Here is a 15,283-nt window from a genome sequence, read left to right on the forward strand (position 1 = left end):
ATGACGACCTAAAGTGGAATAGCTGTCATTTGAGTCGGTGTCTCTAGAGTAGTTAGGGTTGTAAGATATAAGAAAAGTCTTCGTATTGGATTAGTTGTGCTGTTTGCACAACTGGCACAAGCTTCCCCACATTTCACCGGTAATGCTGGCCACAAGAGGGACTTGTGAAACCGAGATATGCGATTTATCTCGGCTGTGCTAACCATTCGCTTCCTGTTTCCTCGCGCAGGGTAGGCTTTTCTTTTAAATAATGCGTCTCTGCAAAAGTTAAAATAGTCCTGCTATTTCTTTATGAATTTACATTGCATGTAAAGGTGTTTGGAAATTAGCTCTCTGACATTTTGACGACACTTACGGTGCGTTATGTCTTTTCTGAAGATCAAAGACAAGTTGGACCAAAGCGGAGCTCCTACTGAGCTGACGGAGCGACTACATCATGTTAAAAACTCATTTGATGGACTAAAAAGCTGCTCCTGGAACTGAGCTGCCATCCTTTACTGTTACGAAGACCATGGTGAAAGCACCAGGAAGACTTGTTGAATCATCTCCTGCGACAAAGTTGAGTTTCTGCCAACATGTCAGCTGGAGTTGTGCGTCTACTTTAAAAGGTGCTGAAGTGATGCACAAAACTTCAACAACGTCTGCTTCCAGTAAAAAGTTCCTTCTTTCCAGGACGCTGTGTAACTGTACGTAAGACAACTGTTGACCGGTCATGTGATTCAAAATACAACACACAACCAGACATCAGGAAAAGAAAGGGACACTTAAAATGACAACAGACTGTTCAAGTACAAGTCACAGCTTTTGTCTTTTATCAACTCTGAAGCCACTGTGTGGGCACAAAGTGTATACAAAGTAAACAATACATTGCATTACAAAAATTAAACCCTGAGATGTTATGGACGGTTAAAAAAGCGGTGCAACATTAGATTTGTACATGCTATTCTAAAGCTTCCATTTTTAGATGAACGCTCTTATTTCTCTATTCAGCGTGCCACTGAAGGAAGTCTCAGTTCTTTAAACGCATCGAGGTTGCACAGTTGTATATTAAAGGGACGCTGTGCGTCACATGACTGCTTTGAAGTCTCATTTTGTTAAAGTCAGGTAAAGCAAAAGAATACATACAATACAACTTGTCAAACTACAGAAACCCCTCCCAGGTAAATTAGAATGATCATAAATAACTGCATGTTTATGAATTGTCAAGCAACAAGCTGCTCTGAAACCACAGCCAATTTATAGGAGACGTTAGATTACTTCATGCACAGTAACTATACAACATGTTGCTCATCTCAATGCTGAACATTACAAAGCAAGAGGTCAAAGTGACTTATTTAAAAACTATATGGACAAGCTCAGGAAGCACAAACTGTGAAATGAGAAATGCTTCATCTCACTTTTAATGTCAATTAGTGCAGAGGTCAGAGGTCAGGCTGGGTACTGGGGTCCCTCTGCGCCAGAGATCCCAGCTCCTCCAGCTGCTGCTGCTGGGTGCTTTCCAGGTCCTCCAGCCTCCGACGGAGCAGTGAGAGCTCCTTCTGATGCTGCTCCTCCTGCAGCACGGCGAGAGAGTCAGTATCAGCTTTAATGGCCATGTAAGTTTACACATGCATGGAATTTGACTCTGGTTTCACTCGAGCTTAGAAGGATGAGAACAAGCTACTTTTAGCACGGCCACATTTCTGCAGGCTGTGTCCAGACCCTTGACACACACCCTCTTCCTGTGTGTTCACGGTGGTGAAGCAGCTCTACTGCTACAGACTGGAGGTTTCATGATGTGTGGTCGCTAACGCCTGTTATGTGGGTTTGTTTTTAGAATTTGAATTAATTTGTAACTCCGTCCTGCATGCTGTACATAAACACAGCTGCTTCCGTTGGCAGGTTTTTTTTTGGTCTCCATCTACACGCTGATGCAAAAAAAGCAAGGCTTACCGGTATGTTGGCTAACGGCCCCTCGGACCCGAGGAGAAGGAAGGGGGTGGGCGAGGTCAGGAAGGCGGGGCCAGCGCCGTAGGCACTCTGACCGCCCAGGAGACGCCGAAACTCGTTGTGTCGTCGCTGCAGCTCCTTCAATCGTCTGTTCAGCTGAGCCTGCTCCCCTGAGAACGACGAGCATCTAGACAGAGGGCGAGGTTTTAATTTGAGTGTCCGAATGTTCATTTACACGTTACTTGTAGGCATTGTTAAAAAAGGACATAGCTTCATTTTCAAGGTATATAATCCAAAGTTGACAAAAGTAGCAAAACTGTTTCTAGCAGGTTTACTTCTTTGCTGCAGCAGCTTCCAGTTCCAGCTCTTCTATCTTGGCTTCCTGCAACTGAATCTTATCCTGGAGTCTCTTCTCTTTGTTCTCAGTCAGCGTTTTCCTCTGTGCAAAACACACACACATTATCTGCATATTCCAAGAAGAACTCCTGAGACCTTCTCAAAGTTACTAAAGGGGTAAAAGCAAAGGCACACAAACACATTAGTACTCGCTGAGAGTCCTTTACAGAAAACAGATAGGATGTAGATTGCACTGACCCTGTTCTGAAAACAGATAAGACAACGTGTAGAATGAAGAAACCTCTTAGTACTTGGTACATTGTCAGGAGCAGCAGTACCTTCTTCTGGGCCGCTGCCGCCCTCTGCAGTTTCTCTTTGTTCCGAGAGTATTTCTGCTGCAGCTCAGCATCTCGCTCCTGCAGCTTGTGTTTCTCCTCCAACCACTCAACCCGGTGTTCCTCCACCAGCCTGGAGAAGGAACAACACACAGGGGGAAGGAAGACGGTGGTTCATGGAGCCATATCTCAAAGATGCATGATTTGATGGCTGTAATTATCTAACAGACGTAATGCAGGAGGCTGAGCAGTACGGTACCTCTCTGCCTCGTGTTGGCTCCTCTCAGCCTGGGTTCGGGCCGACCGGAGATCCTCTCTGATTCTGTCCAGAGTTTCTCTCAGTCGCTGGTTTTTCTCCGTCAAGTCACTTTCAGAGTGAGACAGCATCCCCAGCTGGACACCCAGCTCCTGGTTCTGCTGTCGGGTCAAACACAACGGGTTTATGTCAGCCTACTCTCCTGGCCTGGCAGGCTCCAGGATAAACTACACTATGAAGTACCTGCTGCAGGTCCGCCATCTCTGCTTTCTGTCTCTCAGCCTCCTCAAGATGTGAGCTTTGCTGCTGTACTTTGCTTCTGCGACACAAAACAGTTAAATTAATGAGGGAACTAGATTTCCTTAAAAACAGATTAAATGAATGACAAAGACAAAGCTATTTTAAATTGGATCATTTCACTCTTTTGTATAATGTAAAAACTCCAGTTACACATTCTGAGAATAAACTGTGGCTCCACATGAACAACAGATATTACATGAAGAACGAGCAGCTTGACGAGGGAGCTGTCTCGCTGTTGTAACCATCAACATTCAGCAGAAAGCTGACCTCAGGTTCTGCAGTTCTTTGCGGGCCGACTCCTCTCCTTGTTGGGCAATGCGAAGATGGTCCTCCCATTCCTCCTTCTGGACGTGATCTGCAGCATCCTGCAGCGCCCTCTGCTGTTCCAGAGAAGCAAGGCGGTTCTCCACCTCCAACCTAACGACAGAGAACAATACAAAAGACCAGAAACAAGAGGAGGAGAAAAGACCAATGAGGCGTTTAGAATTGAACAACGGGCATGTCTGCAAAGCAAGACGTGCAACCAGGTGACTCGCATCAGTAACTGGAATAAAACAACGGTGATTCTCACTTTTCCTCGTGCAAAGTTGCCATTTTGCGGAACTCCTCCTCGCGGGCAGACTGCACTTTCCTCACCAACTCCCTCTCTTTCTCCACGAGGACTTCCTTGTGTCGCTCCACCGCAGACTTCAACAGCTCCACGTCCGCCTGCAGACCTGAGACACACGAGGTCGCATGAGATTATTAAATTATTCTGTCAGAGACAAATGCGACATATGGCTGGTGTGATTTTGAAGCATGGACGCTAACGCTACATAGCGCTGTATATTAGTTTGACCTTAATTCTAAGTAAAATCATTTTACTTTCCTATTTGCCGAAAGCATGGAATTTAAATAGGAAATGTATATTTATTTAAACATTTGCTCTGATAAAATCCCTTGCTATTAGTGGTTTTAATGATGCATTAAAAGCTTCTTAGAGATTGTGTTATGAGGATAAACTGGTCATATTTCTCCAATTTCTATTTCACATTCAAACTACTGTATTTATTCAAGGTTCTCGCCAAAAACTGAATTTTAAAGGATTACATTTTAACACATGACAGTTATAATTTACCTTTGCTTGGTACTCATTGTTACTGGAGCCCGGTCTAATACTTTGGGCTACTGAGGGTTTCCCCTTCTGGATTTATTGACTATATAGGCGAGTACAGACTGTCTGATTAAGTTATTCTTCCAGATGTTTTTAAGGTTGTTTCTCTAGGACTTATTTCAACTTGAGGTCGTCTTCACATACTGACACGCTGTCTGTGCCACTGTGTACTGAAGCTATTGTGTGCAACGTGAATAAATGTGACCTGCAAAGTATCTGAAATATGAAACTAGTCGGCCCGTTTCTATGGCAGTCGACTGATAAATACGTCTTTTGGCGCTACTGGTTAAAATTCATACCGGTGGACTCTATATCTTCTACCCTCGATAATGAGTTCCTTTTGTGGAGCGTGGTCCACTTTTTACTGCAAACACATGCACGCACACACACACTCCTTTACTCATATTAGTTCATATTGTTCTTCTTTGGTAAACCTACTGCTTTGAAAGGGACACGCTTGCATTTTCCAGATGTTATAGTCGTGTGTGTGTGTGTGTGTGTGTGTGTGTGTTCCTTACCATCTATCTGCGCCTGCAGTGCGTCTCTCTCCCTCTCCAGCTCCCCTTTAGAGCGAGCACACTCCAGTTTGACGCTGGCCCCCTCCAGTTTATGTGAATGCTTCAGGCTGTCAATCTGAGAACCACACAAAGACAAATTGGATCATTTGTTTTGCTGATAAAACACTTGAGTATTTGAAGTTAAACTAGGTCAACTTTAAGCACAATTCATGACCACAGATTGGAATTCATTATGGGATGCGAAAGATCTCACAACAACGATCTATCAGGGACCTTTTAACGCTTTCAGTTGCGCATTGGAGCATTACATTGTGTGTTACACCACTAGGATTCATGTTGACAAGAACAGTGAAAGGTCCAGTGTAGGAACTTGGCCCCATCTAGTGGTGAGGTTGCAGATTGCGACCAAGTGAAAATGTCCACCGTGAGCCAAGCATGAGCAGAACTATGGACGCCGACCCAAAAGCATGGAACACTAATGGCCCTGTCGACAGCCAGCACGGGGTCAAAGGTGAACAGAAACCTGCGTACCTGACAGGTGAGAGAGTTGACCTCTCGCTCAGCTTTGTTTAGTCGTCCGGTAAGCTGGCTGTTCTGCTCGTGTGTCAGATGAAGCTCGCTCTCCATTCGCTCCAGCAGTAGACGCAACGACTGACGCTCCGCCTGTCACAACAACAACAAATCAGATCCAACAATCAGTCATGTACAGCAACACCATCAAGCAATCAAGGTGAAAAGTGCTCATCCCAAACAACGCAGGAATAAACTTAATGATAAAAGGCGCCTCACCTCCAGCGACTTCATCGCAGCCTGAGACTCAGTCAGCTGTCGGGTCTGGACGCGTTGCACGTTCTCGGCCTGCTGGCCCGAGTTGTCTCTCTGGGCGCGAAGCTCGGCCACCTCTGCCTCCAGGCCCTTCAGCCTCAGGTGGAGCTGAGCTTTCTCCCTCAGCAGGCCCTCCACTCGTTTCCCATCACGCAGTGGGTCTGAGCCCTGGTACTGAGCCACCAGCTGCTCTCTGTCCGTCTCCAGACGAGAGATCTGACGACAGCAGAAGGGGCATTTTATTTTACTGCGTGTCTACTTCTGTCACAAGACAAAGAACGCACAAACTATCCAAATGTTGACCGACCGGACAACAAACGTACCTCTGCTTCATAGCGGATCCTCCTCTCCTCCAACATGTGAGCGTGTTCTTCTCTCTGGTGGTCGAACTGGGACTTGATGAAGGTGAGCTCATATCGCAGCTTGTTGTACTCAGACCGGTACCTCTCCGTCTCCTGAAACAAAGAAGCACCAGAAGCAATCAAGCAGACAAAATGGAAATTAGCTTGAAAGCGGCTACTTAGAAATGATTGTCAGAAGGCTCTCAGTTTAAAGATGGGATTTGTAATCTTTTTCAGAAGCATTGTTATATTTGTTGAAATCATCTTTAAATCATGACAGCAATCTATAAATGTGAGTCACGTTCTGATCCTCAGGCGCCAACGATAGCCTCTTGAATCCAACCCACTCACCATCACCTTTCGGGTGATACCTGTTAAAACGCATGCCACAAAAACTAGCAATTGTTAATAATAACCTCAATAAGCATGAGCACACAGACTAATAACTATCAATGACACCAGTGCTCTGCCTCCCTCATGGGTAATGTTAATGCAAAGTTACTGGTAATGCATAGAAAATGTATAGCACGTATGTCCGACATCACTGAGCTACCAAACACAAACACACTGACCTCTTCCAGTTTATTGAACCTCTCTCTGACTGGAGCCTCCATCTCGTGTTGCACCTGAGCTCTGAGCAGCTCCAGCCTCTGAGGGGTCATCACCTGGTCCACACACACAAACACACGTTTCAAGAAAGTCAGTGGAAAAATTGTTTTGCTCTGTGAACGTAACCCCACATGCCAAAGGACGTTTGGTGACAACCAAAGAGCAGAAGATTGCATCATTCCCACAAGGCTCCGGCTTTGTTTACCTGCATTCGCAGCTCTTCCAGCTCCCTGGTTTTGTCTAGCAGTTCTCCTCGGAGCTCCGCCAGCAGCAGCTGCAGCTTCTCCTGCTGTGTCTGTCTGTCGCTCAGCAGGCGCTTCAGGTCACCCTGCGCCTGCGTGAACTCATCCTCCAAGCTGCAAGAAGGAAACCGAGCAGAAAAAGTGTCAAGCTAATCACGGCCCGATTTTTTTTCTCCCGCTAAATCACGATATTATCCCCAATAATCATCAAAATGTGCATACAACTCTAAAACAATTGCACTAAAACATGCTGAAATAGCTTCACTTCACATGTTTTTACTTACATGAAAAAAAAATGTCTTGCCTAATGCCAATAAGAATCGTATATCATCCCATCCCTCATACCAGGGCTGAGAGTGAGCACAGAAGAGAAGCAACAGATATCACGACATGGGAAAGCGTACATGGTACAAAATACATTTAGTGCACTTATTAACACATTTTGGTTTCTTCTCACTGTTTTCTCGACTCCAGCAACCATATAACGTATGTATCTATCAATCTATCTATCTGAGACTAAAAACAGACTGCCAAAGGATGAGAAAAGTTGATCTCAAAATAAATGTACCTGGCATGTTCAGCCTTTAGTGTTTGGTAGTTGGTCCTGTGGTTTTCACACTTCATCCTCTCATCGATGAGCATCCTCTGCAGCTCCATCTCTGCTCCTTCCAGCCCAGCAGAAGACCCCAGCATGGCTGCAGAAGACCCCAGCATGGCTGCAGACGGCCCCAGCATGGCTGCAGACGGACCCAGCCCAGGCTCCAGGTTTGAGAGGATGGTTGTCGACTGGCCGAGGGCGGACGAGGCCATCTCACCTCTGCAGCAAAGAGCCGGAGACTAGCAGAGAAAAGCTGGCTGAAAAAAATCTAAGAAAATGCTTTGTCTGTATTATTATAATTTTAAATGAGGAATAGTCAGCTCTGTTTTTGATAGAGACAAAAAACTGTGTGCACTCTCCAAGTGTGGCGAGGTGCTCCTAAAGGGCCAAATTCATTCCTGGTTTTTGTTGTCAGTTAGTTACCATGGTGGCTTTGAGAGGAGTCCCAGAGCTACTTGTTAAATCACAACCTCTTAGCAGTCAAGGCTCTGAATCAATCTCAAGTGATTAGTGAGCCGTTACCAGCTGCGCATACGCAGTCTGTGATTGCGACTAAAACACTTTGACCACTCATCAAGCAGCCAATCCGTCTCTGGAGGTGGAAGTTAGACCAATGTCACTGAGAATAAATGAACAATTACCTTCAAATGATATCGTTGCACCATAATCTGTAGTTTCATTAGCAGACCAAAGATTAAAAAAATAATTTAAAAAAAGTCAGGTAGCGAGGTTGGTAAGTCGGACAAACATTATTCAACGTTGATTTAACGTGAACTTCTTGTTTGTTGACATCCGTTTGCAACGTTAACGTCACTCTACATTAACTCACAGACATACGCATCAAAAAAGTGGACTTGATCATAGTTGAAGACTAAAAACGCAAACTGACGTTTGAGTTGTATTTGTACGTTTGAGTAAGCATAGAGTTGTTTTTAAATCTGGCGCTGTTTGCGACGATACGCTAAAGCTAGAGAGCGGAGTGCGTCTGTTATCGGACACACATCTTTCAATCAGTTCCCCTTCAAAGACACAACTATGCTCTTTAAACAGGAAACTACAGTTAAACTGTCACCAGGATTCAGACCATTGTTCTCAATGGAAACGCTAACAAAACCCCTAATTTAGCTTTAAACTAAACCGGAACTAGGAACTTTAGCTCGGAAACTTGGCTAACGTACCAGGTTTGTGTACAATCCAGCGCATATTTGGCTTTCAAATAATGAATTACGGCACCGCCATTTAATGTTAAGACTTTAGCAGTTTATTATCGACAGTCACTTACCTTTCGTTGAACTTAGAGCTTCTTTTCCTGCTTTGTCCGTTTGCTTTGCTAGCCAGAGCTAGGTTGCTAATCTTTAGACTACAAACTGGGGGATCATGGGAATATTTTCCCAGAGTGCATTACGAACGCCCTCAAGCGCCTATTTGTATCACGTCATGACGTTTTGTAGTCTTGAGCCAATTTGTGAATACAACTAGAAGTTTTAAAATTCACGTCAACCGACGTATTATTATGAACACATGTAAACATATTAAACGTGTATTAACCACTGAGCTCGTTCCAGACATTCAACCAAAAAACTATTTAAGAAAGAGGGAACATAACTAATACATCACCTATATTGATGCGAATATATAAGAGTCCATATTTACTTAACCATATTTGTACCCAATGGTTATATTATGTGGCCTGCACGAGTTAATGTTACTCTTGCAGACAAAGACTCAAAAATAGAATAAAAACCATGACTACATAAAAACTTTGTACAATTGTGGGTTTTTGTACTTTTTAAAAATAACTTAGTTGAACATCTTTCCTCATGACAAGTAAAAAATAATTATATTTTGTCAAAACTGCTTCAATAACTAAACAAGTTTGAGGAATAAATCTGTAAAAAAAAATATATACGTTTCTGCTCTGCTTTCGTGCATTTTTATGTTCCATCTTCCTTAATGTTGTTGTGTAAATGTAATTTAGTCTGACTGAATGCCCATTTTGTTTACCTTTTTTTAATGTCTCCATTCTTCCATTGGTAACTGCATGTTTAACATTCCTAGTTGCAAGAGTATAATTCGCCCTAGGCAAAGTCAACATCCAATGCTAATTTACAGAAAGGGCACAAAATGTCTGCCAGAGAGCCCTTGAGCGCTCAACGATGTGACAGAACTAAACCCTCACAGACTTCACGACAGCGAGCTCAAAGTCTGGGCCTCTGTCCACATGTTTCTTCCCTACACCAGTTAAAATGCCTGAATAATCCAGATATGAAGTGTGATAGGGATGATGAAAATGATGATGATGATGATGATGATGATGATGATGATGATGATGATGATGATGATGATAGTACTTCTAAATGGTGAGCTGGTCAAACCAGTAGACTTTTTCCTTGAACATGTTTACTACTTTCATTTTTAGAAGGGTAAAAAGTTCTCTGCTCTTTGGTTTCATTCAGCAACCTTTTCTTTATTTAGGACAGATTTTTTAAACTTGTAAAAATGTGATGAGAATAATTTGACGTCAATGATAATAAAAGAAATGCTATAAAAATCATAGACAAATGCATGTGATGCAGCAACAAAATACATTGTGAAAGTGTGTAGTAACATGTAGATTAACAAAACTAATTAACAAAGATCTTAACCCATACCTGAACAATGGTAATTATCTCAACGTGAAACAACAATAACATGCCATTGTACACATAACTGGTATTTCAAAACCTCACCGTGTCAATTCAATTGTAAAAATAGTCCACGTTAAAATAAATCTTTCCGATTTCCTAGTCCTGAAAACATTTAAACATCTGCGTTTCATTCTAAACCACAACATACTTTATAAAAAAATCTGTGGCTGATGCAGTAATTCCTTCTCGTAGTGACGTATTACTTAAAAAAGCAATCATTTAAAATAGTCACATGATGAACTATGAAAATCTATTTACAAAGGTAATGCATAAAAGAAATAAATTAACAAAACTCTCGGGAAATACACAACATTAGTGGCCAACTTCCTGAGTGAACATGTGGTCTTTCCAAAACACAGTGTCATAGACACAAACATTTTCAATTGGAGCTGCAAGACAAGAAGAAAGAGAAAGCGAGAAACAATTCAATGAAGAAAAAAAAATGCAATCTAGAAAGTCAAAATGAATAGAACTCATGAGTCGCCGTGGTTACCTGTCAGCAGCATCCTGGTCGGCCTCATTGCCGTCGGCTTTGGATGTGGACGCTCGCAATTTACTAAAATCTAGAAAGACAGAAACGAGAGGGCGAGTCAAGTTGGGAACCAAACCACAAAAAAAAAAAAAGTGAAAAAATGAGCAGAAACCCTGAAGCTCCTCCACCTTGAATCCAGCGGATCTGCGTCGCCGGGCCGTAGCCCTGCTCGTTCTTGGCAGCGATGCGGAAGACCACGGCGGGCCGGTTGGAGGCGGAGCAGTCGATCTGGGCGGTTTCCAGCTGGACGGTGCTGACCGAGCAGGACGTCTTGTTGCCGCGGTAGATCCTGATGAAGGCCATCTGACCTGCGCTGGTGGACCGGCTCTTCCTTACAGCCATGTACATGGAATACTCCAAGATCCGGCCTGATGGAGAGGAGGGAGCCTCCCACGTGATGTGGACAGAATCATTGGCCTGTGCGGGAGGGTTATTAGGGGAAATGGGAGGAAGACAGTGACTTCTCCTTATCGCATCAACAGCTTTTCAGTCTGTCTTTTTGATTCGTCACCTTGGTAATTTTGACAGCCGAGGGCGCTCCAGGGAACCCGGGTTGGCAGGTCTTGAACTCTCCAACGGCGCTGAAGTCTCCCTGGCCGAAGGAGTTGATGCCCGCCACTCTGAACCTGTAGTTCTGACCAGTAGCCAGCTCCTGCTTCGCTCTGCCCTGGTAGTCCTGAGGCCCTGGAAGCTTTCTCTGGAGGAAGGGCAGATGAGGATGTGTGGCTGAGAAGAAAGGGATGACTGACATCTTCATAGAGACCCAATCAAAACCCACCATGCATCACCGTACAGGAGGTCATTTCTTTTTACCTCTTTAGTGCTTGACAGCCGGCTGCTGCTGCTGGCAGCAGTCGCCTGGTCACCGTCAGCAGGTAGGAAGTAGTGAGTGACCTCAGAGAAGAGCGTTTTGAACACACCGACATCAAACCACACAGCTTCGTCTGGATTCTGCTGGACCGGGAGGAGAGCGCGTCTAGTCTTAATTTAGACCATGCCAAGAGAGAATAATCACCATCAAGGGGTGGGGGATGTACTGAATACACCCAATTTATTGTGACTTGTTCCACATGGGATGTAGTAAAAAATAAAAACTCAATCATCCAGAGTGATAAATTCTGACATTATCATCGTGAATGTGATGTTTTGTGATTGACTTTATAATGACTGTTGGTTTGCTAGACTATAGATAGAAGATATCACAACAAATATAGAGCTATTATTTAAAACTCCACATGGCCCAGCTTTGATCTGACCTCGTGTGCATGGGCGTCGAAGTCTGTTGTCTTGTCGGCAGTAACAGGCCGGGACTCTGAACGCAAAGGAAAGGCCACAGTAAATTTCACCTCAGAGGGATGCGGTCTGATGTATCGCTGTTATGTGAGCATCATCATTACCTGGCTGGTGTTGATCGGAGCTGCTGACCTCTGTGGATGAGGTCTCCTGTCCAGCATCTACCATCGACACAGAGAGGGTGAAAGGTCAGTGGATCAAAGTTGCAAAAACTGCAGTACCGCTCAAGCTGGAGTGAGAAGACGAATCGTATTTAAGGAGGCTGGTTCAAAACATTGTGTGGGGGATGGGGAACGGTCTCTATGACGGGTAAAAACATTTATTGATGCAGCAGTATTCATTTAAACGCGTGTACTGCATCTTTCATTGTCCGACCATTACATTTGTGGAAGCACAGAAATGAACCAGTATTTATTCGGTTGACATCAAGACGCACCGCAGCGTTGTGCGTCAGGGTCCTCTGTCCCTTTTGCGTTGGTCTCTGCTGAGCTGTTGGCTGATTCTCCCACAGTTCCCTGGTGTGCTGAAGCATCCTGAAATTCAGGGAGAAAATTCATTAAATTACCAAACTTTTGCTAAACATATTTTTTCTGCCTTTTTCCTGGTTCAAGAACTATTGAAGTTTTGACAGCAGGGTGAAAATCTAGGAAGTTAATCTGGCTACACAACATGTAGACCCATTGTAATCTAAGAACTTGTATTATATTTAATATAAATATCATATAGTATCATATGTTTGATATGAGCTAGTAGGTCCACGTAATAACCTAAATCTTTGTTTACAGATTTAAGACGTTAAGTCACATCTACCTGAGCCGATTCCTTCTCTTCGTTATTAGTGGTTATTCCAGTTTGAGGCTGAAGAGACTGGACACCTGAAAAAAGACAGAGGGCAAAACTTCACTATAGTGCCACAAATCTTATAAAATGTCACCCAGATAAACAGGATTCTTTCCTTTTTGTTCATATATTTTACAGGCAGTAAAATTGTTTATTTTCTTTTTAATCTAACTCCATATATTTTTTTGCCATGTCCTGAGCCTCACTGAGGAGAAAGCTGAATATATGCACTCTCCTTACCGGCAGAGTCTGTAGTCTTTGTGTCCAATCCTTCTGTTCCAGTTGGATTGGTTGGATTGGCTGGTCGAGGCACAGGCTGGATCTGAAGGATGTAGTAGTTTGCTGCCACCAGGGGGCGCCACGCCACATGAAGCATGCTGACTGTGGATTTGATGAGTAACACTGCCTCTGGGGCGGCTGGTCGGTCTGACGACAAAAATAGAATATATTGAGGAACTGAACCTTCTTTTTTTTCTAAACACTGACACAATTTGCTTCAGAAAGTACAGCAAACAAAATAAATAAAGAGTTCAGTGATCAATCACTTGAAGCCTCTCTTAGCAGCTAGCTCTGTCCTCACCCGTCTCCAGGAACCAGAGGTCCCTGCAGCAGACCTGGTAGTTCCAGCTCCTACGAAATCCATCTCGGCCGCTCCAGATGTAAAGCCTGGACCCGACAGCAACAGCACAGTGGCCGGCCCTGGCTTTGGGCCGACAGGCGTAATGATCGTCACTCTGGGGGCCGTGGCTCTGCAGCTGGGACTCACTATAGCCTTGAGATTCTGGGCACAGGGTCTGCCAGCACAAGGTGTCTGACAGGAAAGCAGGATGAACGTGAACTTGCTGGCCTCTGAATGATGCGGAAACCCCCCCCTGAGTTGAAGAGACAACATGCAACCTAGCAGTAGCCCCTTAGCAAGTGGTTAAACCATAAAGATTTTCCACAAGGAAATCTACATCAAAACTCTTCAGCGTGGGATATATTTATAGGGAAATGTACTGACCTAAGCTTAGTATGCTTAAAGAGTCACTGCAGACTGAATCAGTTTGTAAAGCATTGTGTTTGTCTGCCTCTGGTGCAGCAATCCAGCCACCAAAAACATACATCCTGCGGACAAAAGGACACGGTGTGTTGTTGAGGTTAGCCAGATCAGGTGTCACATACAAACTAGACATGTGCTTTTTCAAAGATATGACACCGATGATGGCGGATATTACTTGTTTCCAATAACTGTGGCAGAATGAAGGCTTCTGGGAAATGGCGTGGGGCCCCTGGTTTCAGTCATCGACCAAACCATTGTATCTAAAGAAAGGAAAAGGACAATGAGACAAATGTTACAGAAATCGTTTCGTAGCACACATGCAAAAAAGCCTAGCCTACCACGGTTTTGTTTTTAATTCAAGGTACAGTAGCAACTAAACGACGCAAGGGACGACCTACCGAGGTCGAGCTTCCAGAGGTCGTCTAACCGGCATCCTTGCATTCCTCCAAAGATGTAGAGCTTCGGGGAGCCGAGGCCAGTGTAAGCAACACACGTGTGGGACTCCCGAGCTGAGGGACCACCCCCCTTTGTCTCTGGGATGCTCCAGCCTCTTGTCCCTGATAACGACTGCAGCTCCAGCTCGTAGAAATCAGACATGTATCTAGGAGGGAAAAAAAGGTCAAACTCATTCAACCTCTACGTAGATGGTTGCATAAATATCAAAACTGAATATAGTCTTTACGCTGGTTAGCTGTAAGGTTGTAAATTGTGGATTTGCACATGAACAAGTCAGTCAAAGCACATTCTGGATTCAACCTCAATTCAAAAGTTATAAGCTGAAAATATGAATTATTCCAAAGGAAAATAACCTGCAACCATTGTGATAAATCAATCAAGCGAGTCATTTTGCAAGCAGAAATTGTAAAAAAAATTAAATAAAAATTATTCATCATTCTGCATTTGTGTGCATTTACACAGTACCTTGTTAAATTGCCGTTGGGGTCTTCACTATCATTTGCCAGCCCGCCAAACAGATAACACTTGTTACCCACAAGAGTGAAGCTGTGTCCAATCCGAGGGCAGGGAGGCAGGCCATTCCTTGGTGCTCTGGGCTTCAGCTTCTTCCACACCCAGCGGCTAGCCTGAGCCACACGTAGCCAAAGTCAAGATTTGAAAATGTTCTTCACGACAGCAACTTGGTTGGAATTACAACTGAAGAACTGTGACGGCATTACCTGAAGTTCATAGAGGCTGTTGCTGTATTTCCCATACTCGACCATACCCCCAAAGACCAGTATACGGGTGCCTTCACAGACGAAGCCATGGGCAGCACAGCCGGGTGGGATGTCCCCCCTCACCGCAGGCAGAAACCACTGCTTTGAGACTGAAAATGAGCAGATGTCAGCCATTGCATTAGACACATTAAAAAAAATAAAAAAAAATCAAACACAATACTCCTTACAAACAAAGCTATTTATATAGTAGCAACACAACCTAACATGAGGAG

The 15,283-nt window shown here is 44.0% G+C and overlaps 3 protein-coding genes across 10 annotated transcripts in view; 1 reads left to right on the top strand and 2 right to left on the bottom strand.

Annotated features, from left to right (window-relative positions):
• Positions 1 to 1,438, top strand: part of plxnc1 (plexin C1) — a 23,057-nt gene extending 21,619 nt beyond the window's left edge. Inside the window, exon 33 of the mRNA XM_068586562.1 lies at positions 379 to 1,438. Coding sequence (XP_068442663.1) covers positions 379 to 483 — 105 coding nt within the window. The 3' untranslated portion in view covers positions 484 to 1,438. The remainder of the gene's footprint in view (positions 1 to 378) is intronic.
• The window catches only part of cep83 (centrosomal protein 83), an 11,398-nt gene extending 2,548 nt beyond the window's left edge, over positions 1 to 8,850 (bottom strand). For 4 of the 8 annotated variants that reach the window (XR_011078036.1, XR_011078035.1, XR_011078034.1 and 1 more), the window contains exons 1-16: positions 8,725 to 8,849; positions 7,413 to 7,710; positions 6,808 to 6,958; positions 6,566 to 6,658; positions 5,976 to 6,107; positions 5,617 to 5,868; positions 5,359 to 5,490; positions 4,828 to 4,942; positions 3,728 to 3,872; positions 3,424 to 3,573; positions 3,100 to 3,175; positions 2,860 to 3,017; positions 2,604 to 2,733; positions 2,265 to 2,368; positions 1,933 to 2,116; positions 1,398 to 1,553 (exon numbers count right to left, since the gene is read on the bottom strand). Coding sequence is in view for 2 of the 8 variants with exons in the window: in XM_068586560.1 (XP_068442661.1) it covers positions 1,422 to 1,553; positions 1,933 to 2,116; positions 2,265 to 2,368; positions 2,604 to 2,733; positions 2,860 to 3,017; positions 3,100 to 3,175; positions 3,424 to 3,573; positions 3,728 to 3,872; positions 4,828 to 4,942; positions 5,359 to 5,490; positions 5,617 to 5,868; positions 5,976 to 6,107; positions 6,566 to 6,658; positions 6,808 to 6,958; positions 7,413 to 7,654 (2,196 nt within the window). In the remaining 6 variants the exon portion in view is untranslated. Of the gene's footprint in view, positions 1 to 1,358; positions 1,554 to 1,932; positions 2,117 to 2,264; positions 2,369 to 2,603; positions 2,734 to 2,859; positions 3,018 to 3,099; positions 3,176 to 3,423; positions 3,574 to 3,727; positions 3,873 to 4,827; positions 4,943 to 5,358; positions 5,491 to 5,616; positions 5,869 to 5,975; positions 6,108 to 6,565; positions 6,659 to 6,807; positions 6,959 to 7,412; positions 7,711 to 8,083; positions 8,201 to 8,724 lie in introns of those variants that run through there. The other 4 variants (XR_011078039.1, XR_011078037.1, XR_011078038.1 and 1 more) reach the window with 4 other exon arrangements.
• A 1,053-nt stretch (positions 8,851 to 9,903) lies between these two features.
• The window catches only part of hcfc2 (host cell factor C2), a 6,152-nt gene continuing 772 nt past the window's right edge, over positions 9,904 to 15,283 (bottom strand). Inside the window, exons 2-17 of the mRNA XM_068586549.1 lie at positions 15,012 to 15,160; positions 14,758 to 14,918; positions 14,235 to 14,437; positions 14,012 to 14,096; positions 13,798 to 13,901; positions 13,375 to 13,605; positions 13,035 to 13,220; positions 12,765 to 12,829; positions 12,391 to 12,487; positions 12,059 to 12,115; positions 11,918 to 11,973; positions 11,475 to 11,612; positions 11,173 to 11,358; positions 10,790 to 11,078; positions 10,623 to 10,692; positions 9,904 to 10,518 (exon numbers count right to left, since the gene is read on the bottom strand). Coding sequence (XP_068442650.1) covers positions 10,509 to 10,518; positions 10,623 to 10,692; positions 10,790 to 11,078; positions 11,173 to 11,358; positions 11,475 to 11,612; positions 11,918 to 11,973; positions 12,059 to 12,115; positions 12,391 to 12,487; positions 12,765 to 12,829; positions 13,035 to 13,220; positions 13,375 to 13,605; positions 13,798 to 13,901; positions 14,012 to 14,096; positions 14,235 to 14,437; positions 14,758 to 14,918; positions 15,012 to 15,160 — 2,087 coding nt within the window. The 3' untranslated portion in view covers positions 9,904 to 10,508. The remainder of the gene's footprint in view (positions 10,519 to 10,622; positions 10,693 to 10,789; positions 11,079 to 11,172; positions 11,359 to 11,474; positions 11,613 to 11,917; positions 11,974 to 12,058; positions 12,116 to 12,390; positions 12,488 to 12,764; positions 12,830 to 13,034; positions 13,221 to 13,374; positions 13,606 to 13,797; positions 13,902 to 14,011; positions 14,097 to 14,234; positions 14,438 to 14,757; positions 14,919 to 15,011; positions 15,161 to 15,283) is intronic.

This window comes from Clinocottus analis, unplaced genomic scaffold (genome assembly GCF_023055335.1).
Source record: "Clinocottus analis isolate CAN_PGR_092001 unplaced genomic scaffold, fCliAna1.0.p SCAF_20, whole genome shotgun sequence".
Lineage (NCBI taxonomy): Eukaryota > Metazoa > Chordata > Actinopteri > Perciformes > Cottidae > Clinocottus > Clinocottus analis.